The 27,447-nt window shown below is 46.5% G+C and overlaps 1 protein-coding gene and 1 long non-coding RNA gene across 3 annotated transcripts; one reads left to right on the top strand and one right to left on the bottom strand.

Annotated features, from left to right (window-relative positions):
• Positions 1-8,621: 8,621 nt before the first annotated feature.
• IRX4 (iroquois homeobox 4) lies at positions 8,622-27,344 on the bottom strand. The gene is made up of 6 exons (XM_053251089.1): positions 27,104-27,344; positions 18,959-19,123; positions 17,095-17,346; positions 15,116-15,222; positions 11,200-11,513; positions 8,622-10,030 (listed from the first exon to the last, which is right to left on the bottom strand). The coding sequence occupies exons 2-6, from the start codon at positions 19,001-19,003 to the stop codon at positions 9,279-9,281; spliced, it is 1,470 nt and encodes a 489-aa protein (XP_053107064.1). The 5' UTR covers positions 19,004-19,123; positions 27,104-27,344; the 3' UTR covers positions 8,622-9,278.
• LOC128325373 (uncharacterized) lies at positions 13,863-24,884 on the top strand. Of its 2 annotated transcripts, none has more exons than XR_008307407.1 (2): positions 13,863-14,245; positions 22,780-24,884. It is a non-coding gene; the product is annotated as an uncharacterized LOC128325373 (long non-coding RNA). The 2 variants fall into 2 exon arrangements; XR_008307408.1 differs by lacking the exon at positions 13,863-14,245 and adding an exon at positions 18,516-18,729.
• Positions 27,345-27,447: the final 103 nt, after the last annotated feature.

Here is a 27,447-nt window from a genome sequence, read left to right as displayed (position 1 = left end):
GCCTGCCACGTTCCATAATTAAAATAAGAAAACCGATTTGATAAGAGTGTCCATGATTGTAATATGGTAACACTGAGGTCCTACTTGCTATGGTGCACTAATGTAGCAGATTGCTGGATTGTACATAATCACAGAGATTATGTATTTCAGCACACTATAGAAGGAACACTGGGAATACCATATTTCAGTGAGGTAAAGGTGGTGTTTCTAGTGTAGTGTGCAGAGACAAGGGAGAAAGGGAGGGAGATTCTTTCACAGATAAACTGATTTTCAACTGAGGTTTCTGGTCAGATTTTGTATATTTTCCCCTGGATAGATTTTCTTTCATTAAAAAAAAGAAAAAAAAGAATAGGCTTTATTGACTAGATTTTGCATTCAAATAATGTTTGTATAAATTGTGAAAACTCCATAATCCTGGAGTTTAACCATGATCTTGTTTACCGCAAACTTAAAATTCATTAGCTTTTTGCCTATTGTTTGGAATTTTTGTTCCTTTTAAGACTGTGCAAATTGTATGCGCTATTTTGACAAGTGTCCTTGTGTGCTTAATGAATACAGTAGTTACAAATTATGATCTGTAAAGTATGCTGCCTGCATTTCGAGGTCAAATGCAGGCAGCATAACTGAGGGATTTTTATGTGGTCATCCAAGATGACACTACTTGATTAGATAGAGGCACCAACAGGAAATCCTAGTGTGGATAGACTTAGGCCTGGGTGACCTGGGTTCAAATGTTTGCTCTACCATGAGTGACCTCTTCAATTGGTTACTCTCATCTGGTGGCGACTCAAAGGCCTGCCTTCTCTGTAGTTGCCCCAGGGCTGTGGAACACACTTCCTGATGAGATTAGAGCTGTTCTGTCCTTGTTGGCTTTTAGAGAACAACTAAAGATACATCTCTTCAGCCAAGCTTTTTAGTTAGTTGGTGTGTTTTTATGGATATTTAAATCTGATTTTCATATGTTTTAATTGTTAAATTCTTGGTTTGTTTTATTCTTGGTTTGTGTTGTGCTGTAAACTGCCTAGAGACTTCGGTAGTGGGCAGTATATAAATGTATTAGATAGATAGATAGATAGATAGATAGATAGATAGATAGATAGATAGATAGATAGATAGATATTCTCATAGAGTTGTTGTAAGGATAAACATTGCCTTGAGCTCTGTAGAAGAAGAGCAGGATACAAACTGATGAATAAATATGTAAGACTGCATTAAGTGGAAGTTCCATTGAAATCAATAGGATTTGTGGCAATGATTTCTAAACATGGCAGCAACCCCTGAAACTTACAGTACTACTGCAACTTGTCTTCAGAACTCTTTTTTGCAGTGTACTCTTATGATTTCAATGCCCTGACCCTGAACATAACACTTGGTATTAAGAGTAGCTTCCAACACTTGTTTAACACATCTACAGTTATCCCTATCAATATGGGGGTGACTTATTATTAATAAGTCAATCAAGTTTGTACATTGACCATAACATTATAAATATAAAGCTGCACTTATACTGCATCGGACCATCTGTCTATAACCCAGTATTGTCTATTCTGACTGTTAGCAGTTTTTGTCTCTGAAAGAGCTCCTTCTTAGGCCTGCTGCCCCACCTTCTTTTTAATTTAAGATCCTGGGGCTTGAATCTAGGACCTTTTTAATGCAAATAATGTGTTGCATCACTGAGCTATGCTCCCATCGAATAGAGGCAACATATCTGGATGTGGCATTCCCAACTGTTATCCTAGCAGCTACTTCATATGTCTGCCAGCCACAGCTTCCTACTCAGTATATTACTCTGTGTTGGACATAATTCTATGTTGGGTTGTGGTCATTTAATAGGAAGTAAAGTCCCATTCAATGGGCAGGATTCTAAACTAGGTACCATTGAAATTTAAGTTAGTCATGACAAAATTGCCTCATGTATTTCAATGGTGTCTAGTCACATGGCTTAGTCTGGATCCTGCCCAATGATTCTTACTCTCAGATAAGCATTTTAGCTTCTCTGAGTAAAATGTCTGACAGTCCAATTCCTGTCAAAACACATTTCTTTCCTGGTAGTCTGAACAGAGAGGAGTTATTAAACTCCAAGCATTGGGGTCAATTAAAAAAAGAAAGCTGATGCTCAGAGTGACACCAAACGATTTACACCAACACACACACACACACACACACTCCATAAAGTAGTGTTTTCAAAAAATGCCTTGCTGCTTTCTTTAACCGACCTTTTCATTAGCAACGTACACACTTAATTGACTGCTGCAAAGGAGCCTTTTCATCATATTCAACTGAACTCTTTTTTAAAAGCTTCTGGCTAATAACCAATTTAGTTGAAAAACATATACTTATGCCTACTTATAATTGCTACTGTTTCTTCTCTCCTTATTAATACAAACATATGTATGTTGAAATATATGTTATATACATGCACGCAAACCAGTAGATAGAATTATGTGCAAGTGATCTACTGGCTTGTAATTTTGCATGCATGCTTGCGTAGAAGGGTGGGGGGAGAGAGAGGAAGAAGAAGCAGGTGACATAAATAGCATGCATAATCTCAGGAGACAATCATTTGAAATCTTAATTGGCTGCCTTTTAAATATCATTTAAGGTCTCGTTTTCCTTGCCTCTCTCTCAAATGCGCCAGTTAAGAAGGTGTTGTGTCAAAATCTATTGCTTTGGTGGACGTCTCTCTCGCCTCTTAAGGTGTTTTTTTTACCTTTAAAAAAAGAAGAAGAGAAAAAGAAATAGACCCATCAGCCGAGGTTTGAGAGGTCGATAAAGCTTTTAGATTTGAAGATGTTTTCAGGGAGCCCATTTCCTGCGGCAAAGAGTTGTTAATGGAGCTTAAGGAATTATCTTATGACTCCTGCGACTGGGGTGTGTGTGTGTATCCACCTCCCCCCCTTCATATATATATCCCTCACTTCTTATATATATATATATATATCCACCTCCGCCGCCCCCCGCCCACTTCTTTTCTTGCTCCTATTCCCCTGTCGAGACTGAGGCTGCTGCCGCCGCCGCTGTCAAACTCTCTTAATGAAAAGTAACGCGCCGCTGATTACAGTTTTATTTGGGCCCTATGTAAAAGGCGATGTTAATTTCCCATCCCCTCCTTGGTGGGTTGGAATTTGCCACGGCCGAATGAGTAACAGAGATTCTCCCTTTCAAGCTCTATCATTTCTCCCTCCCTTTCCTTTCGGGTTCTTCTTCTCCTCCTCTATCTGCCACCCGCCCCCTAATATATATATTATATATGTATATGACACTGTAAATATATATATATATGCCACTGTAACACATCGCTCCCTATACATATATATATATGGCACTGTAAACACATCGCTCCCAATTTCCGATGACTTTTTCCACCGCCTTGATTGCCTCCAGGTAGATAGGGGAAACTTTTTTTAAAAAATGTATGATGTGGAAGTTATTGATCCAGGCGGGCTGAAGATTAATTTCCCTGATGTTCAGGCATGAAGTGACTTTGCTGGGGAGACGGCGGAGTGGTGCTTGGTGCTACTGAACACGGAGTGGCACAATGCAGTGGAAAGTTCTCCAGCGCAAACGCCCGCCCCGGCACAGGATTCGTGCATTCCTTTGCGACTTGTGCATAAGAACCTTCCATTGGATTGAACCTTTGAGATGGTATCCTATACTCCATGCCTATACCACTTGGGAGCAGATCCCATTGTCTGCAGTCCCAAGAAAGATGCATTGGATTGGAGTGCTCTCTTGCAAAGCTCCCATTTGGTATAACGGAGCACGAGGTGTGGAGAACTTCTCAGTAGATTGCAGCCGAGATGTTTTCCTTGTTCTAATCTCTCTCTTTTTTCGAGAGTGGGGGAGGGAGCAAGGGAGGGAGGGAGGAAGTGGGGGAGGGAAGGAGGGAAACGAATATTCCTTGCAAACAGAATAAAAATCCTTTTCTGGGAGCCCTCCGCAATCAAGCCCTGTTGCACAGAGGTCTTTATATTGGAGTACCCTCACCAAGAAGTGCTATACTGAGAGCATCTCAGCCCTGAATCCACGTCGGATGCCTAATTCAAATTTCATTAGCGAAGGAAGATTGTCTGCTAACAACGAGATGGTGTGAGAGGAAAATATAAGAAGTTATTACTTCAAGCACAGGGCATGAGCCAACAAAATCTGGGCACTTTTCAACTGGAGACATTTGAGTCTTAGTTCTCCCCTAGAAGTCAACGTGTCTTATGAACGCTAGATCGTGCTCCCAAACAATTAAGTACCAAGTGACAGAGAGCTCTCTGTACAACACCCTTCAATGCATCATTGTCTCTTGAGTAAAAATCAGAGACTGGGGCAGAACTGAGAGCGTTGGTGTCAAAAGGAAAGAAACACACTCAATTCCTGGAATATTTTTTGGAGAGGAATAGATTTAGAGAGAAATGTATGCCTTCTTTTGACATTTCAAAACTCCTATGTGGATCCTACATAGTGGCTTCAGTTGTATTGTGTTGAAAAATTAAATACTTTAATGGCTTGGAAAAAATAAATATTTCATAGGAAAGTTGAAACCGCGAAAGAAGAATCTCTCAATAACAGCAAATAATTATTCCGGGGAAAATCTCGGGTACATAAAGAGTGAACCACAGTTTAGCATGGGAGGAACCATAAAGAGCTCTCTCTCTCTCTCTCTGATATTCTATATAATATATGCATACACATACACGGATACACGCACACACCCCAACACACACATCCTCCTGCCTATAGATCTATAGGCCCTGGTCCCACTTGCCCTCACCAGAGACTGGACTTTCCTCGACCCCAGACATTTGCCCGCCGCCCCGCCCCTCCCTCTCCTGTCCTTATTTTGGCTGCAGAGATGATTTGCTTTGTCTATCAACGGGGTTGTTTCTTGCAGCCAGCCTGCAGCCGCCCGCCCAGCCGGCATTAAAATTCCTCTTGGTCCAGCCTCTGCCTGCAAACCCATCTCCCTAGGGACTCCACTTTTCGCTATTACTGTCAAGTACCCTTGACTCTTTATTTTTGCCCTTTTTATCTATTACAACTAATTCGAGTTCTTTTGCCCTTTTCAGCTTTAAGACGTGGCTTTCCGTAAAGCCCCCCCTTCTCTCCACCCCCCGCCCCGCCCCCCGCCACATAGTTCTCCGGGTGCAAAGCCTTTTAGAAATTGAAGAGGGAATTTTTTTATTTTCTTTTTACTGTCAAAATGAAAATTTCACTTCAAATTATCTTGGCTGATGCCACGGGTCCCCCCACCCCCGCCCGCTCTTTCCTTTCCTTTCCCCAGACCGGGGGCCTCCTGTCTCAGCCTTTTGACAGCCCCGATCAGCAAAGAGGTTCTCTCATTTCGATAATATCATCCAAGAGAGCGAAAGTCAATATAATGACAGGGGGGATATAAGGAGGGGGCGGCGCGGGGGCGGGTTGCAGTCCAATTACAGCCGCTTGGAACGAGAGAAGGGAAGGGCTGTGCGGCAGCAGCAGCAGCAATAGCAACATCAGCTCCCTCCCTTCCACCGTCCGCGTTCCTCGCCCGAGCATCGCTCGGTTCCACTGTTGCAGTATATAACAGGTCTTGCTAGAAGCTCTCGGGGCCCGCCCGCTCTATATTTTCCCGCCCTTCAAAGACAGAGCCTCTGAAGACCCGATCCATAACCTGCTTAAGCCAAAAACGCTGGAGTTCTCTTACAGTGGACTGAATCTGGAGATTGATGTATATCCAAACGTACAATCACACCGGAGTTCAGTTTCAGGGGTGTCATTTCACGGTATAGTGAGGGGAGATTGTGGTTCGTAAAGAGGGTGAGCAGCACACAACACTCGCGGCAAGATTCAAGCTGCTGTCGTCTTTTTGTGCCCATTTACCTGGGAGTAAATCCCACTGAACTCATGGAGACTTATTTCAAAGTAAATAAAAATAGGATCGGGCTGCACAAGACATTGCCTTAGTTATACTGAAGACGAAACTGCAACACCTCCGCCAGCCAGCACCGTATTTTCGGAGTATTTGCTGTGATTGATTTTGCTTATCTCAGCGAGCTGGCCAGATATTCAAAGGCTCCTTCTGATTACACGTGGTCTGAAGCAGGGGATGGGGGAGGGGAAGCGACGCTCCCCCTCCCTCCTGGAGTGACATCCCTGGTTAAATCCGATCATTTAGGCATACATGGGTAACTTCTGGGAGTTTTTGTCCTTAGTTTCTAATTCTTTATATTCAGTTCTGTGTCCACTGAAGCCTATGTGGAGAGGTACGTTTGCAGTAATTGGTTTTTAAATGTTTTGCTTTGAGGGTGGGAGAAGCAAAGGACTTCTCTCCTTCAAAACACACACACACACACACCCTTCCTTTGATCTCCTCAGTGAGGGCACCAGAAAGAAAATGAGGCGGGAGGACAGAAGGGGCAAAGTGTGCATTTAGGGGTGGGTGAGCTGTGTCCCACATATTAGATTTCCGAAAAAGAAATGGCGGGGCAAGCCACGTGTGGGGGAGGGGGGAAAGCCCCCCCGCCCACCTCTGGAGTCTTGGACGGACCCCCTCCCCCAAATCTGGATTTTCGCGCCAGTTCTGCTGCTCGCCCTATTTCATTCTCCCCTCGTCCTGCAGAAAAGTTTACACTTCTACCTGCATACTGCAAGGAGAGAGGAGAGCTCGAAGACGCGATTTTCTTCTAACTAAATGGTAAATTGCCCGAGTCTTCTTGTGAATCATGCAGGGTTGGGGGGTGAGGAGAGAAAGTGCTCTCTCTTTCTCTTGGCTGCGCTTCTGTTTAATGTCAAAACGGTAAAGCATCGGTCCTGAAGTGCTGAAATATTCATAGAGAATCCAACGATTCTCTCTCCACACCAGCGGAGAAGCTGCGAGTTAAAACGGTAGTTTAAACATCAAATGTTCCATGAGAATCAATTGCTTCCCACACATTAAAAAAAGAAGAAGAAGAAAGATTAGCTTCTGTAGACACTACAGAACCCGGACTTCTATGACTTCATATCCAAACCAAAAACTAAAAGCCTTCTTTCTCTGCTTTCCCATGTCCCAAGTCTCACTTCTCATTTAGTTCAGCCTATTTCTCTTCCCTGCCCTTTAACTGAATAACTGGACAAGATGATTCAGTGATCATTTAATCCGGAGCACTTTTATCTACCTTACTAAAGCCCCGTTGTCTTAAATACAAGATTTTCTCATGTAACTCTATGCTGTGCATGCTCACTCTGAAGCAAATCCCTCTGATTTTATGGAGACTTACTTCCAAGCAAGTCTGCAAAAGTCTGAATCCTCAGTCGGACCGCGGATCAAACCGAAAACCCCATTGAAGTCACAGTTCAATCAATCTCTTTTAGCTGGCTTGTGCATCGCGGCCATCATTGCTGCTCTTAAAATGCATCTATCCAGTTTGTACGGTAGTGTAAAAACTATGAAGGTAAAACAATTGCTTTTCCTCTGTTTCTGGGGAGGAAACAAACTCAAGGGTACCATTTAGGCCAGGACGGCAGAAGTCCCTGCTTCAGCGTTTTAAACCACGTGTGACGATTCCTTAAGAGCACCAATAACTCATTCTCTAACACGTTGACTGATTGCCATTATATTGCTGTGTGTCCTTCCTTAAAAGCTGTCTAATCTATGCTGATAACACACTGTTACAGCCACAATACGCAATTTTAAAAGTAACCTGAACAAATTCTCTTTTTTGGCCCGATTTTTTGGACATATACCATGACCCTATTTTGGCCCCCCAATTTCCTGAAGCGACGTCCTTGGTCAAACTCCACAAACTCAGCAGTTTTTCTACAGAGAAAACAAAATACAAGGGAGGGGGTATTAGCCTGGAATTGATCCCGAGATTTACCGGGGGGAGGAGGATGGTTTGTTAATCTATTTTTTTTTAATGGCGCATATTTCAAACTGAAAATAAAGAATTAAACAATGATTTTTTTAAAAGGCATACTCAGAAATGATCAGAACGACGTTTCGTTTATTTCAGCGGTTTATGATTACTGATGGGTCTATCCTGGACCAAGAGAAGTCAAAATATTTGGAACTTAAGATCCTGTAAGGGCACAGACAGCAATCAGTGTCAAATCCTCCGCTGACAATGATGATTGTGGGTTGCGTTAGTCCCACTGGTTCAGGCTTAGACCTTTACAGACCAACCCCTATGCATTTTTACTTGGATGGAAGTCCAACTGTGGTCGGTGAGACTCCCCCAAAAGCGTGCCCTCTACAATCAACTACAATCATTTCTACAGTCGGACTGCAAAAGTGTATTTGGAATCAAATGCCACTTAGTGGCATTTAGTGGCAAATGCCACTTAGAGGCATTTACTGTCAAGTAGCAGTTTAGCTACCTATATTGTCTAGGAAATCCCATTCATTTCGAGACTTTGTTTTGGGGCAGTATAAAAATCCATTAAATAAATAAATAAATAAATAAATAAATAAATAAATAAAATGGAGCTTATTTCCATTATTATTTTTGGTCTGCGCATATGTTTGGGATTCAGGCGCAAAGTTCCAAGCATCTTAGGTTGCAGCAGATTCCTCTGGCTATGAACTTCTCACAGATATCCCCTCCTTTTCATGCAGATGACTGGGGGCATTTCTTTTGCTGGCAGTGCAAAACAGACCACAACTCATTGGCTACCTCTGAGAGACAGACAATTTATTTGGAGTGAACATACCTCTTAGACATAACTTAGTTGTCGAGTTCGAATGTTGTGGGTGGTTGGGTGTGTGCGCGCAATGGTGTCAACTCGGTGGTAGAAGTGCTGTTTTTGTGGGTGAGAGACTAACAATGAGAAGGGGAGGGGGGGAAGTCCGAGGAAGTCTTTTTCCCCCTTTTGTAACTAAGATTGGCATGCCACAAATTAAGAAGAAGAAAAAGAAGAAGAAGAAAAAGAAGAGGACAAACAACTCCCTCTCCCTCCCCGGAGAAGCTGAATTCAAACCTCGCGCCTTGTAAGCTTGCCAAGGTAAACGCAGAAGGACGCCTCTAGAACTAGTGGGAAGTGCTTATGGACTTAAATTAGCGTGAAGACGACGTTGATTCCTTAAGGTCGTAGCCAAGCGAGATTCTTCCAAACAAGAAAGTCTCCCCCGCCCCTCCTTAAAATTACCAAACGGAACGTTTAAAATCCATGTTTTGCGTTGCTTTTGAAAAGAGTCTGTTTAGATTTAGATTCTCTCCGTGTCCTTTTGCACCCGCCCCCCTCCATCCCCGCGTGGCTCTGGTCCGAGTCCCTCGCCGCCTTGCCTTCCCCTCCCACCCTGTCCCAGGGAGGCGGGCGGGGTTTGGTCGTTAGGAGCAGAACATTTTGCTGCCTGCTTTGGGGAAAGCCAGAAAGTCTTTGCTGGAGTCCTGGGGCCCGGCCAGGCCTGCCAGCTGCCCCTTGAGCACCGCGGCGCCGCCCCCCAGCGAGCGCCCGAAGGCCCCCGTCTCCAAGATGGAGCCTTTGGTGGTCGCCCAAGACACTGTGGTGTTGCTCAAGGCCTGGTTCAAAGTACTGTGTCTGAAGAGGGGGTCGTGAAACACGCCGTCCACCCAGTTCCTGAGGTTGGTGACGGGAGAATCCTTCTGGTGCCGTTCGATGACGCTCACGGCCGGCGTGGCCACGGCGCTAGAGGCGCTCGACGCCCCCTGCTGGCGCTTCAGCATGCACGACGGGAACTCCGCCTGATTGAGGGAGGTGGCGGTGTGCGCCAGAGACCAAATCCTCGGCTTGCTGCTGGCCTCCAGAAGCTGCTGCTGCTGATAACACGGTTTGGCCTCGCAGCTCCTCTGCCTGGCGCTCAGAAGCTCCGCCGCCTCGCAGCCCTCCTGGCCCGTCGTCGGGTCCTTGAGGCAGCTCTTGGCTCTCTCCAGGGTGCCTTCCAGCGTGGCGCTGCTGGCGCCCAAGGAGGGCTCCTTGCAGGGCTCGTTGGCGCACGCGTCGCTCTCCACTTGGCCGAAGGCTGGAGCTTTCAGCTCGCCCTCCGAGCTCTCCGACTCCAAGGGGTCATAGTCGTCCAGGTCGCTCAGGCCCAGCTCTTTGTCCTCCTTGCTTGAGGGCTCTGAGAATAGAAAGAGGGGGAGAAAAATCATGGAGCATGTTGGAAAGTCCGACTGGGTTGCTTCATTAAGCATGCCTCTGCATGGGGAAAGTGTATCATTAACTGAGGGTGCTTTCTGTGTAGAAATGTCAGGGCCACTGGCTTAGGTGGCTTTTGGCAAGTTCATGGCCTGTCATGGAAACTAGCAAGAGCAGAGGCAGCATTAGCTGTATACCAGAGGCTGGGAACACACCGCAGGAAGGAGACGGCAAGCACCTCTTGTGAGCTGCCTAGAGGGGCTCTCTGGAAACAAAAGGATGGATCACACCGAAGCAGATCTCACTGCAAAGCAATCTTCCCGTACCACCGCCTATTTGTCCCTATTTATCACCACCACCACCACCACCACACAGTCTCTGTGGGATTTGTGATTTTCTAGTCCCATTTTACAAATAGGGAACTGAGGCTGGCAGTCACTTGCCAGAGCCATCGAATGATGAATTTTAAACCAGAAAAGAGATGTAGCCTGAAATGTTGTTGGCTAGTATGGTGGGATATGAGCCATATGTATTCATTCATTTCAATGAATGCTTAGGAACTTAAATCATTTTTAAAAAGATTTCTAGGCCTCAGGGTGGCAGGAAAACAGATCTTTAGATTTAGACATCTGACATGAGGGCTGTGTGCCAGCCATCTTCCCTTGTTCCCAAGAGTTGTCCCCATGAATTCCTTAGTCCCCATGAGAATATACCATGTCCCAGAGTTGGTACATGGTATATACAGAACTTATTCTGGCCACACCTTTGCTGCTTAAGGATTCCACTGTAAATTAACAATAGTTGCTTAACAAGGCTACAGGAAAGGACTTTGGCCTGCACAACAACATAACTGCAAGTCTTTAACAATCAAGTCCTATACATATTTACTCAGGAGTAAGTCCCATCATGCTCTGTGGGACTTACTCCTAGGTAAGTACACATCGAATTGCTGCAACAGTCTAATAGAGCTTCTCCTTGATTTATCCCTATTTCTGTTTTTCTTTCTTTTCTTTTTAAATTCTTAGTCTTCCTCGTACTTTCGAACACTTTCCCCACTGAATCGTTTCTACTCAGAGAATCTGCCCTGGGATAGAGGCACTGTACACGGGTACTAGGACATATAGGGTTGAAACTGGGAAGTCCCGGAGATACCCTCGAGTTTCTCGTTCTTCAGGCTCTCCCCTTGAATTTCTCCCTCGTCTTCATCCTCATAGGGCCTCTTTTCATCAGAGCATTTATTCCGGGGAGGCCAGGTCATCTTGTTCTCCTTCTTGAGCCTCCTCCTGGCGTTGGCGAACCAGGTGGAGACCTGCGTGAGGGTCATCTTGGTGATGATGGCCAGCATGATCTTCTCGCCCTTGGTCGGGTAGGGGTTCTTGCGGTGCTCCTGCAGCCACGCCTTCAGCGTGCTGGTTGTCTCTCTAGTAGCGTTCTTCCTCCGTGTCCCTCCGTCCATGGTACCGTATCTAAGGTTGGAAGAAGTGGGGGTGGGGGTGGGGAGAGGACAGCGTCAACAGAAACGCACCAAGGTGAAAATGCATCGCCACTGAACCAAAAGGAAAGCGCCTCCCACTTTTTGTGACTCCGATTCACCTCGTGTCCTGTGGTAAAGGAGTTGCATAGGCTTTCCTTTCAGCTATTCTGTCTCTACATCGCTAAATACGTTGGATTTCTCAGGCAAACTGCCAGCAAGATGAATCACTTAGACATTCAATCCAAATTCTAGGAATTCAATGGGACCTAAATCGGCTTAAATCTTCGAACTTAGTCTCAATTTACTAGTAAGCCTTTGCGATTCAGTCCACAAATGAATTCACTTACTCAGAATAAGGTCAATGGATTGCCACTGAGATAATACTTCGTGGTTACATAGTCTGTATAGGCTGTATACAGCGTCTTAAATTTAAACGATCTTGCAGCTCAATTCTATGCATGTCTACTCCGAAGTAAGCCCTACTGAGTTCAAATGGGATTTATTTTCAGGTACCTGCAGCCTAACTCCGGCTGTTTTGAAGCGTGCTGTCCTATCCTATCGGCTTATACTCGGAAGTAAGCCCCAGTGACTTCAGTGGGGTTCACTGTTAATTGAATTATATTGTACAACTGCTTTCTGAGCGAGAACGGAGAGAAAGCCAGCCCAGCCTTCTTAAAAGACCTTTGGAAGGCTGTTTTCAAGTTATCCAAAACGGAAATCCTAGCAAAACATCTACTCACGTCCCCTCTCCTATAGAAAGCGCCGTAGTAACCTCAGGGTGCAATCGTTAATATATAAAAATATATTCCTTTTATTATTAGTAAATCTCTCTCCTAGCCTTTCCTTCTGGAGGATTTTTTTAAAAAACCAACAATGCAGAAGACATTGGGCTGTACCTGAATATTTAATGTACATCATCCAAGGAAAGGTCATCAGCACCCAGTGGGCTTAAAAGGTTGAAAGAGTGTAAGCGGGATTCTTGGCGTGTGTTCTTTTAAACACAACCATACCAAAGATATAAATAATTGTTTAACATGATGTAGAAAGGGGGAGCGAGGGAGAAAGAAAAATTACCTCGATTCATGCAACACGTTAGGAAATACACTTCTGTACAAGAGGCAAGGGATCACGTGTTGGAATGTGCGAACTATTTGGTTCTCACATGCAAACTAGCTGAAGGAAACATCAAGCGATGTCTTGGTTGTGTGAATGGCCCGTCACGAGTCTAACGCCACAGAGAGGACTTCTGTATCACCCTATACTCAATGCTGTTCAATGGAGACAGTTCATACATTCAGCTGCCAATTATCAAGGGCCGGTTCACCTACGCATATTAAACGCTTGATGACTTGCGTGTATGAAGAGTCAATTACAGATATTGTACTTCTTTCATAGCCTCTCACATAGTCTCAGACACAATGCTTTTCAATAGAGTCTATTCATTCTGCTGCCAGGCCAAGTGAGAAATGGAAGGACTTGCATGTGTGAACCAGCTCTTGGAAGTCAATCGTTATGGAACAGAAAAGACAGTTGTGACTAAATTAATAGTATTGATCCCTCAGGTGACTATGCGGCGGGACCCATTGCCAATTGTTACCACTTAAAAATAGCCATCTGCTCATGAGTAACAAATACTTGGACCATTGAAGGAAACGATGGTGGGGCCTGAATCTCTAGAAAAAGCCTATTCGACTTGATATATGAAGTTCTCCACGAATCAGGGTGTGTCTTTCTTCTCACCTTGCACATTTGGGGTCCAGCCCAATATTGTCTCAATCCTCTTTGTGCATACACAGAAGTGGGCTTTTTTTGCCTATGGCAGGGGTTCCCCAACCCCAATAAATTGTAGCTGGAGATGATGGGAGTTGTAGTTCAGCAACATTTGGAGTACCACAGGTTGGGACCTCCCCTCTCCCAAAGCTCAGCCTCGCAGAAACCATTTAGGGCGCAAAACGACCTTTAAATTCTCCGGAGCACGCTTCCTTGAGACGCTCGTGGAGATGGCGCCTCCACAAGGAGAACATGCTGCTGCTAGTGCCCAGAGGCCCTTGAGAGCCCTTGAGAGTAGGCCCTACTGCAATCGGCTTACTCCCTGGAAAGACCGACTGGATCCGCATTGGATCAGGGCACTCATTCTTAGGAATGATCTCCACGGAAATACGCTTGGGAGAAGGAGGTTATTACTGAGGAGGAACTGGGGAAACAGACCAATTTTTAAGAAATGCCCAGAGAAAGTGTGCATTTGCTGCCGAACTCCTCAGAAATGAGTGTGTGCACATGCGGGGGGAGTGTTAGGCGAAGGCAACCAATTCTATAAACAAGAGGTCAGTGGAGAACAAAACCAAAGAAGGGTTCATTGCAAGCAGGTTAGATACAAACACGGGTTGTCGGCATTTATAGAGATAAAGACTATGGAGGCGCGCGGTTTAACTTCATCAAAATCCGCGGGAGTTTTTAAACGTCTTTCAGCGGGAATTAATTTGCTCCCTGTGGCTGCTGTCTTGCATTTGGCCCTTTAATATCCTAATGAAATTAAGGGATTGAAGCCCAAAGCCCAGTTCACACACTGCATGCTTTGTGAACCGCCTCCTAGAGCCTCGGAGTCAGGCAGTATATAATACCTTATCATTAGGTCATACTAAAGCCTAACAATATGACATAGTAGTACATTCCAGGTGTTGGAAGAGTGCGTCATCTCGGCCAGCAGCACAAAATCCCCACAAGGTAGGCCTGCATTAATGTGCTCTTATTTATTTATTTCATGTTTATACTGCCCTATCCAAAGGCTCTGGGCGGTGCACAAATTGCAAATGGAGTGTGTGGGAGGGGAATATTCCATATTGCAAATCGGGGGTGGGTGGGAGGGGAAGCTAAGGCTGAAAGAGAGACAGCGGCTTGCCTAAGGCCACCTTTAAGTCAAAGCGGAGGAGAGGCTTGCAGAAGACACTTCTCAGCGCACAGCCCCTTGGCCTCTACTTGACCACCAGCACTTGGGTGGTCAATTCCGCTGCTTTGATTCACAGGCTTCATTGAAAAGCGTTGTCTTTTGTGGGATGATATGAAAAGCCTGTGTCTGCGGCGGCTGGTCTCTGATGTAGACACACAAGCCTCCACTTGAGGCTGCAATTAGCATCAGGTGATGAACATGCCTGTGGAGCAAGCGCTGCCTGCGCTTCAGCGGTACCTATATGCAGCCTATATGAGTATGTGTTCTTGGACATCATTTGAATGAAATCTATGGAACTTCTTCCCATGTTTGTGGCCTGTGAGTAATATGCAATGTTTCCCTCTTCCTGCCGTGTTACATGAGTAGCCTTCTTCTACGTAGGAACTTTCCCACTGCGACCTGCAAACGTTCCATTTATCACAGAGAAGACTCCGACCATGCTCCAGCCCAGCTTCTTTTTTCCCATCCCTTCCCACATTTGTTTCACATTGATTACTGCGGCTCTACTATAAATGCACAAATACACACCAATCATGTAGCCATCTTTAAAACACCCCCCTATTAAGGAGAGCAAACACAACCTTCTCCTGCCCTCCTCCTCCGCAGCCCTTGTTCTGCCTTGCAATTAATTGCTGTTTGTTTCTTACCTGTCATATTGATACTGACTGAGCGTGTGATCGTAGGGATAGTAAGCAGCCGCCTGGGTAATTCCCGCATGCGCAGATCCACTTCCATCCTTTGAATCGAAGCTATTCTGGAACATTAAAAACCAAGTACGACTGCTTATCAAGCTCTCTCACCCACCCCTGCCCAGGAATGGGCAAGGGGGGTACACGAATCACGGGCACATTGCTATTACATGCATAGAGAAACATATCGATGGGCACCATCCCATTGAAGTTAAGCACTTTCAGTGGTACAGTCCTATGCTCACATACCTGGGAATAAACTCCACTGAACACAGCGGGACATACTTCTGAGTAAACATGCATATGATTGTGCTGTTAAAGTCCCCTTTGGAAGAGTTAAGCACCACTTTTTCCCCATAAAAAGAAGATAAACATGAAAGTGCTTACCTGGCTTAATAATTGCTTTTGTTTTTACATTTTTCTAGAAAGCTTGCCCTAGCCCACCCACCCCCAAACAACAACACCAAACCACGGGTATTTATCAGCCCAATCCTTGGCATAGGATCTTATTTTCACATAAGTGTGCTTCGTTGTAGCCTTACATCCTGATCCTATATAAATCTCATTTGGTTCAATAGGATTTACTCCCTAATAGTGTAGGTTCGAGGTCTTAATAACAATGTTCCGCAAACACTTAATCCTCCCTTAGAAGAATTATGTCATACTCTTGATTCCGTTGAGGAGCCAGGGGCAAATTTCCAGAAATCAGCAAAGACAGACCTGGCAAACTTTTGATTAAAGTTGAAAGGAAGTAGGGTCGTATTTGCTCCCAGCAAAGAATCTCAGGGCTGCAGTTATTAACAAATTCCAGTTGGGATGGAATGGAGGGGGTTAGGATTGGCCTGCCCTTCAGTAGGGACGGGGGAAGGAACTGGAAGAAAAAGGATTTTGCCTCCTGAGAAAGAATCAGGAATATCACCGACCTTGCAAATCAATATGCACATTAAACAAAAAAAAACAACCCCTCGAATGATATCAATGGATGGAACAAGGAGGCATCCAGCTAGTTCACAGGCAGATCCGTGAGGCTACTAAACTTAATGTGCATGGATGTACGCAAAGAATACAAAGATTTACAGCACAGTCTGTAATATGAAGTACAGATTTACAGCGCAAGGGTATGCATGTTTATTTAGAAGTGAATCCCACTGATTCCAGGAGGTAACTGTGTACAGGATTACACAGCCTTAGCTTCCTTTTGAGCCAAGTCCGGGTCCACGCTGTTGATATCTAATGGTAGCACGAATATTTTACGAAGCGTGTTATTTTAGATTGTAAGCAAGCCTCACGTGTGGTGTGGCATTAGGGACTGCAGACTCACTTCAGTGGGTTCGGTTTCAGTGTCTGACAACACTATGTATGATCTTTCAGTCACTTACTTACTTCGAAATATCTATGAATTTTCTCATCGTATACAGCTTCATTTTGCCTGCAGTCCTGTCTGTGCACACATTGCCTCTCAGAGAGTAAATCTCAGTGAATACAATGCTCCTTCCGAGTAAATCTACGCTTGATTTAAACCAGGGATTCTCAAAGTTGGGTCCCCAGAAGTTATTGGACTTCAACTCCCATAATCCCCAGCTCCAGTGGCCTTCGGATTATGGGAATTGAAGTCCAATAACATCTGGAGACCCAACGTTGAGAATCCCTGGGAAAAACTGCCTTACAGCGCAGTCCTACACATGGTGACTGAGAGAGGTCAGTCCCTCCCTATGTGTATTCAATGGAGCCTTTACTCTCAGGTATGTGTGCATAGGCGAGGCCTGCAACTTGAGATAGGGGCGGAGCCTCAGGCACAGCAAGTCTGGGGCTGGTTGAGATTCTCCGCTTGGTCCCTTGGATTCCTTTGGTCTCAATCGGCGGGATTTCTTTCTTGTCAAGCAACTGCCCTGAGGATCTTGGGGTCAAGTTCGACACCCGCTGCCCAGAAGACTTACCAAAGAGTAGAAAGCCGACGCTTCCGTCCCGTAGGTGACGTAGTTCCCGTAGCCTTGGGTGTTTGTGTAGGGATTCCCATAGACGCCCAGGGCCGCTGCCGAGTTGAGCTCGTGCCTGGCCGTGGCCAGCAACCTGCTCTCGTACACGGGGCAATAGACCGGGGTCTGAGCTGAGGCTGCTGCCCCCGAGTCCGTGAGAGTCCTGCCGCTGGTCTCGCAGCAAGTGGTCAAGGAGTTGGTGGTCATCAGGAACTAGGAGAAAGGACAGGGCAATGAAGCAAGGATCGGGGGTGGTCCTTTGCAGCCCTCAGGCCTATAGACCCTAGATAGAGCGAAGGCAACTTTTGGTCCCAGATCTATGAGACCTCATACAGGTTATTGACTCCTGGGGTAAAAGTTTTTATTTATCTTAATGGGTTTGGTTGCCCGCCTCTACTACATCCATATTAATCCGGAACAGCGACTCCAAGTTGTTTCCATCCTCACCATACAGACGGCCAGGTGTCACTTGGCCAAGGAGTAGTAAGAATATTATCATACATTAGGTGAACCGGGATGTGTGATGAAATGATCGTCTGTCACCAGCCAGCCACTAAATCGGCTTAGAAGCCTCACCTCAACTCTAAAATGGAATGCATGAGTTAGGAAAATCCAACTTTAACTTCCATAATAGTGGTAGGAAGTGGCAGTTAAAGGATAACTAAGCCCGGTTCAGTGACTTTAAATAAGCACCTTAGAGGTTGCGTTACATGTCCTGTTGCTTAACTGCTTTGTGGATAGAGTAGTAAACAAACTTATTTAGGGTTCCGTTCATTTAAGGAGTATTGGTGGAGCGGGGGAGACTTAATTGCGGCACTGGTTACCCATTGTCAATGTAAGAGAGAGAAAACTTTTCAGTGTTCATTACGATTCTTTTCGGGTGCCAGACGTTTAGATGAACATTAACACACACCTTCGCCTCAATCCTAGAACACATTTCCTTCAAAGTAAAACTCCGGTAGATATGAATGGAATTTACTTCCAAGGAAGGTCCGCACCTTTTAAGTTTTGCGTCCTCAACATCTTTTTTTGAGACCCCACCCCACGCCTAGCAGAAAGCTGTCTATTGGCGAACAACAACAACAAACCAGCAGCCCACAATCAAGTCCTCCGGAGCACAATGTAGTATTAGTTATAACTGCAGCTTGGAGCTAATGGGGGTTCTGTCCTGCTCCTTTAACAAGGCAGAGCTTAACCGAAAGATCCGAAAGACAGCTGAGTCGAGGTCCTCGAACTTCAGCTGATGTGATCCTCACTTAATGCCATGGGTCCCGACTCCCAACAGCCCCCAAACCAGGTTGATCAGGAGGCTGAAAAAGAAATACCGCCATCAATCAACGCCCCCCCCCCAACCCACCATCTCTCCGCTTGCTTACTCCAGAGTAGTGCAGCTGGCCAATGTGACGTTTCCTTCCCTCCTCCCGCCTCCACCCACCACCCACTTCTTGTAAGCAAGATCTGACTACTTAGCCCCTGATCTTTTAAGGATGGGCACTGCCCACGATCTCCCTTGATTTCAGTTCAGTTAACTAATAAAAAGGTACCAGCATGAACATCTTCCTTTAAGAGCCGGGTAAAAACCATGATGACTTGAAAGTAAGTGCTTTTGATTTCTATGGGACTTAAGAACTGTAGTCTAAGTAGGGAAACTCGCCGCTCTCCTAGGGATTTCTTCCCTTCCTCCCCTGGACCCCAATATATCCCAAATACACCTTTTTCACGAGAAGAGGCTTTTCTGGCGCAAGATTGCCATCAATCCTCCCGAGACCAGAACGGCGCGGAAAAGAGAGGGCGGGATGAGGGGTGGGTGGGCGGCAGATCTTACCTGGGGTGCTGAAGAGTAGGGATATCCAAACTGGGGGTAGGACATGGCAACGGGGACTCCCAGGGCTCCAAGAACAAGCGCAGAAGCGTCAGATCCGCGAGCTCCGGCGGCAGCCTTGATCTGCCGTATTGTCCCGATTGGTGGGTAACTCGAGTTTCCTGGGGGCTTAGAGAACCAAGCACAAAACCACTTTGAATCATTCTACCTGAACTTGGGACTTTTTTTTAAAGGGATGGGGGTGTCCCTCCCCACCCCGCACACCGCCTCACGATTTTAAAAACATAAGGCTAAGGAGTGTTGGCGTTTTCCCCACCCGTACAACGTAGAAGTCATGGCTGCTCTGAGATTTCATGGGGGGGGATGTTTTGCCGGCGGTGGGGGGGCGGGGAGAGAAGGGTGGGAATAGAAACCAGCCATAGCTCAAACACACGTCAAGTCAAATAACATCTGGCGTCAGGAAAAACCCTTCAGAAAGTGCTTGATGCTCGTGTGTGTGCACACACACATTTGGGGTAGACCTCAATCTGGGTTTAGACGATGCTAACAAAAGCGGAGCATACAAAAGTTCGCCTGCTCTTGTATAACACGCAGATCATGCTTTTAGAGAATGATGATAACACAAACACACACACGCCAGTGGCAAAGCTTCCGTAGATTCGAGTGGCTCAGGATTGCAACTCGGATACCAGTAGTTTGGAGCTGAGGAACCAGTGTTGCACTCTATACATAGGCACAGAATCACTGAAGGATGGTAAGCACTTTTAATTAGAAATTAATTAATGAGCAGCTGCCTGCTGCTTCTCCCCCTCCCCCCACCATCAGTCCCACTTACAAACGAGACCGATGAAGGGGACACGCGCCAGCAGGGCTTTTAAATCAACAGTTGAAATGAGCTCCTGCCTGACAATAACGCACGTGGAAAGGCGACCCTTCCTGCCCCCCAGCCCTGCTTTCTTTGCTCCAGAGCTGTGACCCCACATTCCCATCACCAAAACGTCTGTAAAGAAGTTATACGGCACAGTACTGATACTGAACAGTGTTTGATCGTGTTAGAAGTTTAGGTGGGTGGGGGTTGTTAGAAAAGGCAACTTTTAAACTTGCAGGGGGGTCGTTTTAACTTCTTGGATATGTGAAAGCAAGGGCGACACACTTTTGAAAAGACTTTTTCTTATTGCCTGAGGATGGGGTGGGGGGAAGAATCCTCAGGTCAAATCTGCAAACTGACAACTTTGATCAATATTCAGTATCGAGCATTGATACAGCGCATAGTGTGTTTAAGCTCTCCACGTCAACCCTGTAAGGTAGGTCAGTCTTATTCCTGTATTGCGGATGGAGAGCTGAGACGGAGTGACTTGCCGAAGGCCCCTAGGTAAGCTCGTGGCAGAAGAGAGGTGGGCAGAAGACTTCCTTGGTCAAAGCTCAGCCTTTTCACCGTCGCTTAAGCTCTCTCTTAAGGGTTTTACTTTTGCGATGCCTGTAGTTATATGAAAGCTTTCTCGTTCACACAGAACTCTTTAACAGGCGGAATGCTGTTTACACTTGCTGGATGAAGTACTTTGTGTAACTGGGGAGCCTTCATTTTCTTACACCAGGATAATTTGGTCCAGTTTGTAGTTGTTTTCTGAAATCAGTATCGTTAACAGCTGCCCACATTATCGTTATCAACTCAAGCTTCTTCTCTTCTCTTCTCTTCTCTTCTCTTCTCTTCTCTTCCACAAATACACACACACCTCAAATATTTTACTGTAAGTCAATATATCAACTCTATCTCCCTTCATTTTCAACCCTTGATCTTTGTTTCATACATAACTTGTTCTTGCATTCATCCACCAGTTCACCTTTTGGGACTGCCATACACTGATTCAGTTTAATCAGCACCTGCCCTCTCCCATATCAAGATGGCTCCCCAAAATCCCACTGTACGAGGCCAGAAGCAGGAGGGGAAAAAAAAGATAACTGGCATTATAATATATAGGAGGCAGGCAGTATTACGCTCTCTTTAGGCAAAACTCAGCGTGATGTTTATCCAGAGATGGACCTGGCTCAGTCCTTCCTCTTTTGTACCCCTACATCATCTCTGGTCTTTTGCCCAAGCCACATCACAAGATAATTCTCTTAAAAACTGGATATTTGTCGGTCTGGAATGCCCCTCACCCATTTATACCTACATACCCCTTAAGCATGAAGAATGGGAGAGGAAGCCCAACCTTCTGCCATTCTGAGAGTGTGAGACTGGCGAAAGAGCTGGATACTCTGTAGGATCTGAGTATGCCTTCTTTCTTACCCTGTATGTATCTCCGATAGAACCTCACATAAGAAAGCAATTGGCCCGTCCAACTCCAGGCCTAAACATTGTGCAGAAGTTCCTTGGGGTAGATCCTTTTATTTGGTCTTGCTACTAGGTATGTTTAAATGTTTAATGGTGGCGACGTTTCGGCAGAGGCCCTTTTCATTTGACTTCTCTTAGATCATTAGCCCAGGTCCCCGGCACTATCGCTGGAGGAGCAATCCACGTTTCATTGATGTTGCTAGCAAAACGCCCATTAATGTTAATGGAGCTGGAATTTCCCCAGTGCGGAAGACTTGGCTAGCATCCGGGAGACATGGATTCAAAGGCTCGTCTCTGAAAGCCTGAGCAAGTCGGGGGTCTTTCGCTCTCAGGCTGCGGTCCTAAGCACCTGAATCCTTAAACAGGTTTCAGTGGCCTTACTTCCAAGTAAGCATGGTTAGGTATTCAGCATTCGTTGGGATGAGCTAAACTGCCAACAGAATTTACTTCCCAAATAACATTGTGGTTTCAGACTGGAATGTGGGAGTTCATCTTTATTAAAATTAGATGTGAGTCCTGGCCCACAACGTTGTTAGAGAATGAACAAGATGAAGGCAGGGAAGTATTCAAGTATTGTTCAAGAGGCAAATAAACTGTTGAGTGGACTTCTAGGGAGCATCCTCCTATTTACTGAAGTCCCTTGCTTGAAGACCCGCCAGATCCCTAACCTAAGCGTAGAAGATAAGCGGTGTAGGACGTTGGGCAAACACGTGGTAGCCTGGCTGGGTTACTTGTCTAAGTAACCTTATTCCCCGCTGCTCCCCCCCACCCCACCCGCCCTGCCCAGGGTAGGCCAGGATACAAATTCAATTGACAACATTTATTTTGAAGTAAGTCCCAGTGATTCAAGGGGATTTACTTCCAGCATCTTTATTAATCCTAAGGTAGTCCTTTAGTTAATACTTTATTACTTAAATGTTACTTAACGCTGAACACAAAATAATACCTTCAGTAAACTTATCACTCGAAAGGATGCTGTTTCAATGGGTTGCTTGTTAACCCTGAAGTGTGTGTGTGTGTGTGTGTGTGTGTGTGTGTGTGTGTGTGTGTGTGTAATTATTATATATTAATGATCCCAAATATTTTCCAAGAGATGCCTGGATAGTAAGCCCGCTACTCGGCCCTATTAGGTGTGCTTGGGGTATACAAGTGATGGCGATTACTACTACTGAGAATCAGCATCCAGTCCTCTCTTTCAAAGTCCACTGCATATGATTTCCCTCCAGGAGTGGGTGAGATCTCAGTTTTTTCAAATCAAAGTGCGCTGGCCAGGAAAATGTGCAGCGGGCAAGTTAGCCAGATCGGCTCTAGGGAGTCTTTGAGCTGTGCTCTCTCTCTCTCTCTCTCTCTCTGTGAAAAAGGGAGGGCAGCTGGGGCTGAGTGAGGCGAGGAAAGAAGTGCAGACTTGCTCGGAGAGCTGCCTGGGTTCAGACATGTGAATAGCCCCAGGGTCACACTCTAATTAATGATGATGTTCCCTTCTTCTCCCCAGCTGGAAGACTTGGTGCCTCCCAGGGACGACTCTGCCCGCTCTGACAGCTCGATTGAGGGTGATGGATGACTATCGGGAGACCGCAGTACACCTAATATAATCATATCTGCCGCGTAATTGCTATAATTTACCGAGGCAAAGACTTGGCTCTAGGAGGATTGAGTTAAAGGCGGCAAAGGAGCCCAGCAACATCTCCAGGAGAGTAGGGCTTCCGATCCTACGACCGCTTACTTCCAAGAAAGGAGCGAGGCTTACTTTTAAGAAAATGCCTTCACCGTAAGGAGGATGCCAGCCGCTTGGCACTTTCAGCAGTGGACTGGGGGTATCACAGCTAGCACCCCCAATCCGTCCACACTATAGCCCTATCCACACATTATGGACAAAAACGTAGATACAACCTGTGCATTACCTACAGAATACGTTGCAGTTTATTCCCACGTTATGATGCACACAGGTACAGCAGCACAATTCCAAGCTGTAGCCTGCATTTCAGGATGCCTGTAGTCAGGTTCACTTTTAAAATGAACACGGGTACAGCCGTTCACACACAAATATGTAGATGCGCACAGACACCTGAAGGCAGGTACAACATAATGTCTGAATAGGTGTTACGCGAAAAAAAGTTCCAATGGAAACAATGGAGCTGACTTCCAAGAAACAGCCCGATCCCCCTATGCATGTTTTTCTCAAAAGTGAGTCTCCCTCTATCCAAAGGGACAAGGGCAGACGGCAGTCTGGGGAAAGGGGCTGATAACCGCTTCTCCGATGCTGTATTTACACCTCTCGCGGCTGTTTTTCAGTGAAAGTAAATGTCTGGAGATCCAGCCACGGATCTCCTGTTTAAAGTGAGGTTTGGCCTTTTTTTCAGTGGTACGCTTATTTGTTTAGACCATAGGTGGTGACAAAATGCACGGAATTTACTCTAGTGCGCACAGAACCGCAGTTTTTGTCCTCTAGGGTGTGTGAGAGAGGGTGGTGGGAGGTGGGCGGGTGGTAAAATTTAGGAAATAAGTATTAGCTTCGGCAGGGCAGGGCGTACAAATTGATCCTCTTTATAAACTCCTTCAAATGGCTTCCGAGAGCAACTGGATCCAGATACCGGAACGAAGTCGATTGGCACATGCGCGATCTTACATGGGTTTAAGTCGCATAGAGTTCCGTGGGGCGCTCTTCCACCTAAGGCGCTCAGGATAATATATCGGAATACGGACATCTCCGATTTGGAGACCACTTGAAGAGGCTTTACTGGTTCTGAGTGATAGCCAAATCGGGTTCAGCGGACTCACGTCAAGTGCTTCGGGGATCGCAAAAGACTTACTGTTAGTGAATGTGGGTGGAGGTGGAGGAGGGAGGGGAAGAAAGTCATCCTTTCTCGTTGCTTCCTGAACAGGCTGTGAAATTGATTCTTTTCGTCCTTGCTGAGGGCTCTCCCTTCGTGTAGCTCGGCAGAAGGAAGGAACCAGCCAACTGGGAAACCTCTTGCAGAAACAAAAACTGTTTCTCTTGGTTTCCTTGTAGTGAATGATCTGGGGTTTGCAGACACACTTTAGTTGGATTGCCAACCAAACTGTAACGTAGAATAATTATGGGAGACCGAGACACCAAAGGCGTCATCCTTGCCATGCTTACGCAAGGAGTAAGCCCAATTGATTGCCATAGAACTGACTTCCAGGTATACGTACCTTAGGCACGCAGCTTTAATCCCTGTCTCAGAAGACAGGAGAGAATCTGAGAATTACCCAGCCTGTATGTCGCCGGTGCACTGGGGTTTGTTTACTGCAACACGCAGGCGCGTCATTCACCAGGGGCTGGTGGGGGGGGGGGCGCGCGCGCTGCCTTGATCTCTAGAGCAGCTCAGCGATAAACGCTGCAATTAGTTGACTGAGGTAGAGAACTGTGTTACCGTTTGTAGAAGAGCATCTTTCGAAACGTTGTAAACCCGTCTCTTGACAGGACCACCAGAGCCCCTTGAATACGACGGCAAAACAAACCCAGATACGTTTACTTGGAAGTCAGTCCCACGGAGCTCAATGGGGCTCCCTTCTAAGCATGTCCTATATAAGTGGAACTTACTTGTTTCTAAATAAAGTTGCACAGGAGCAAAATGCATCGTTTCCTGCGAGTCCCTACAATATACTATAATCGCCGCGTCTCTCTGCAGCCTAACGCGCCTCTTTGGGAAGGTGGCGTTTGTTTCTTAAGGGGGCCGGAGCCTTTGTTTCACACGCGCCACTTTCCGAAGAGAGAACTCCTTCGCCGATGAGTTAAATCTCCTACCCCCCAACTTCCAGGGTTGGTCAGCCCCAGTGCCTCACACGCCGCGAGGGTCGTCTAAGAAAGAGCCTAGAGTGTCCCTTGACCCCACGTTGAGATCCTCGTCTTGCTGAAGCACTTGCCTCGTCTGGTGGTGCGTCCGTCCTGCAACGAACCGAATCTTACACGGAGAGAGCGAACAGGCCCCGGGGCCAAACAGAGCGCAGTCATTCTCTTTGCAAAGCTGAAAGCAAACAGAGTCCACCAAGACCAACCTGAGGCGCAGGAAGCACTGTATGTCCCGAATACACTGGTGTGATTGATTGTGTGTGTGGGGGGGGGGGGGGGGAGGGAAGTAGAGCCAGAATAAGAGCGGTCGTCTTCAAGGTTTACAAATCTGTAGAGCTTCATCCCCCTCTATGAAACTGAAGGCAAAGTCTCAACGGGTCGACTTCAGCCCCCCCCCGGCCCCCAATATGAAAGAAAGAGACGGGTGTTGGAGCAGGTTGGCCAGTTCGGACATCGCCAGGGAGATTCTGGCAAGCTTGAAGCAGTAAGAGAAACCATCGCCTCTAGTTTTGCGCCAGGTACACACACATTCATAAACGTTAAGTTACTCCGCATTAATTGCTCAGATGGAACTGTATCACCCGGGTTCCGAATTTGCAGGAATACATTTGGATTAGAATTCTCATTAATCATGGGGATCCACCCTTTCCCCACTTTTTGACCGTCTAGATCATGTGCAGGAAGCTACCGTGGTAAGCCGATTTACTTGGGGTGACTTCCAACTGCATCAGTGGGAATGGCTTTTGCGTAAACATCTGTGAAGCTCTGGCTGATAAGGCGTTAACTGATTATGAGCCCGCGACCTTGAAAGGAAACCTTAACTAGCCGCGCTCGCACGCCTATGCATGCTTACTCGGGAGTAAGCCCCACTAAGTTCAATGTGGCTTACGCCCCAGGTAAATGTGCATAGGAGTGCAGCCTTCATCTCCCCCAACTAATTGAACTTCGAGTCCGACTTGCTCAAAAACTGATTGAAGTCTGTAAGCGAGAAATTGGCGAGATCTCTTTGCTGGTGACCATCCGAGACGGGACGCTGGACTTTAACGTAGCCTGTCCAACTTGCGTAGGCAGATTTCAAACCTACGCCTGGTCAGAACGACTAGCTTTCTCCCCACCCCCCTACTTTATCTCAGCGAATATATCTGTGCGGATGTTCCTACAAACCACTCCCAATGTTGAGGGGTCATTTTTATCCTTATGGCATGCATAACAACTGAGGGGTTCTCTAGGATAATTTCTTCATGTGAACAAAGTCAATGGGCTCTAGTTTTTCCATGATTCCTCCCCCACCACATACGAATTATCCCAAAGTTTCCTTTCTCGACATGCAAAAATGAAAGAAGTTGGAGAGAAACTAGCCCGGGTGGACTTCTTGACAATGCACATTTCGACAGGGCTTAATTTCGACCAGGGCCCATCTAGAAGCATTCCAAACGATGCGAAGCAAAGGGGGAAAGCCCCTTTGAGCATGTACAGAGTGCCACTGCTGTCACAAGCGAGTCCCTACCTGAGTCTCTCACTTTTGAAAATTCAGCTCTGAGCTTCCAGCACATCGGTGGAAAGCCGCCCCCTCCATTAGCCCCCCCTGCAAACGAACCTTGCACCAATCCTTTCTTTATAAGTCTCACCACCAGCACTACCACTTGACAACACCGTTCTCTGAGCCCAGCCTGGACCGCATTTTCTATGTTCACCAAACTTTCTTAACACAGCCAGAAGCAAACCCAATCTCCCACTGCCCAAAGCCTACCCCAAGGTTCCACTCCCTGCCCCACAACACTGCCTGCCCATCGCCAGCGAAAACATGTGTGGCTGCCGGCTCTCTTTTGCAGCCGCTCCGACCTAGGTAAACACTGCCAAAGCTGCATGATTGATCACAGGTAGTTTCTCTCCCCTCCAGCCCTCGGTTTCCAGCCGGCTTGCAGGGAAAGGCAGGCTATGGGGGTGGCGGAAGCAAGGCAGCCTGGAAGAAGTAGGCAGCAAGCAAGAGGGTTCCTTTTACCTGCAATCACGCCGGGCTGCGCCTAGGATCTCCCAGCAAGAGCTTTCCCATGGCAAGGGGTGGCCGCCTCTTTTCGCCTCGATCGCAGTGGCTCGCTTTGCAGAGAGCAGCGGCGGCAGCAGCAGCAGCTATAGCGGCGCACTAATGGAGACATTGCTCAGTGTATATAATACCTGACTACTGGAGTCAGTCCGACTAGTGAGTGCCTCCAGTCCCCAGGCGCCATAGTCACTTCACTAACCCCCTGTACCGGAGTGACGTTCGAGTGAATAGCTGCGCTCATCGCGCGCTTTCCCCCCTCCTGATTAACACTTTCCAACGCGGCCCTGGCTGGCTGGCTGGCT

Source organism: Hemicordylus capensis, chromosome 4 (genome assembly GCF_027244095.1).
Source record: "Hemicordylus capensis ecotype Gifberg chromosome 4, rHemCap1.1.pri, whole genome shotgun sequence".
Classification (NCBI taxonomy): domain Eukaryota; kingdom Metazoa; phylum Chordata; class Lepidosauria; order Squamata; family Cordylidae; genus Hemicordylus; species Hemicordylus capensis.
The sequence above is the reverse complement of the archived record's forward strand: the minus strand, read 5'-3'. Positions and strand labels throughout refer to the sequence as shown.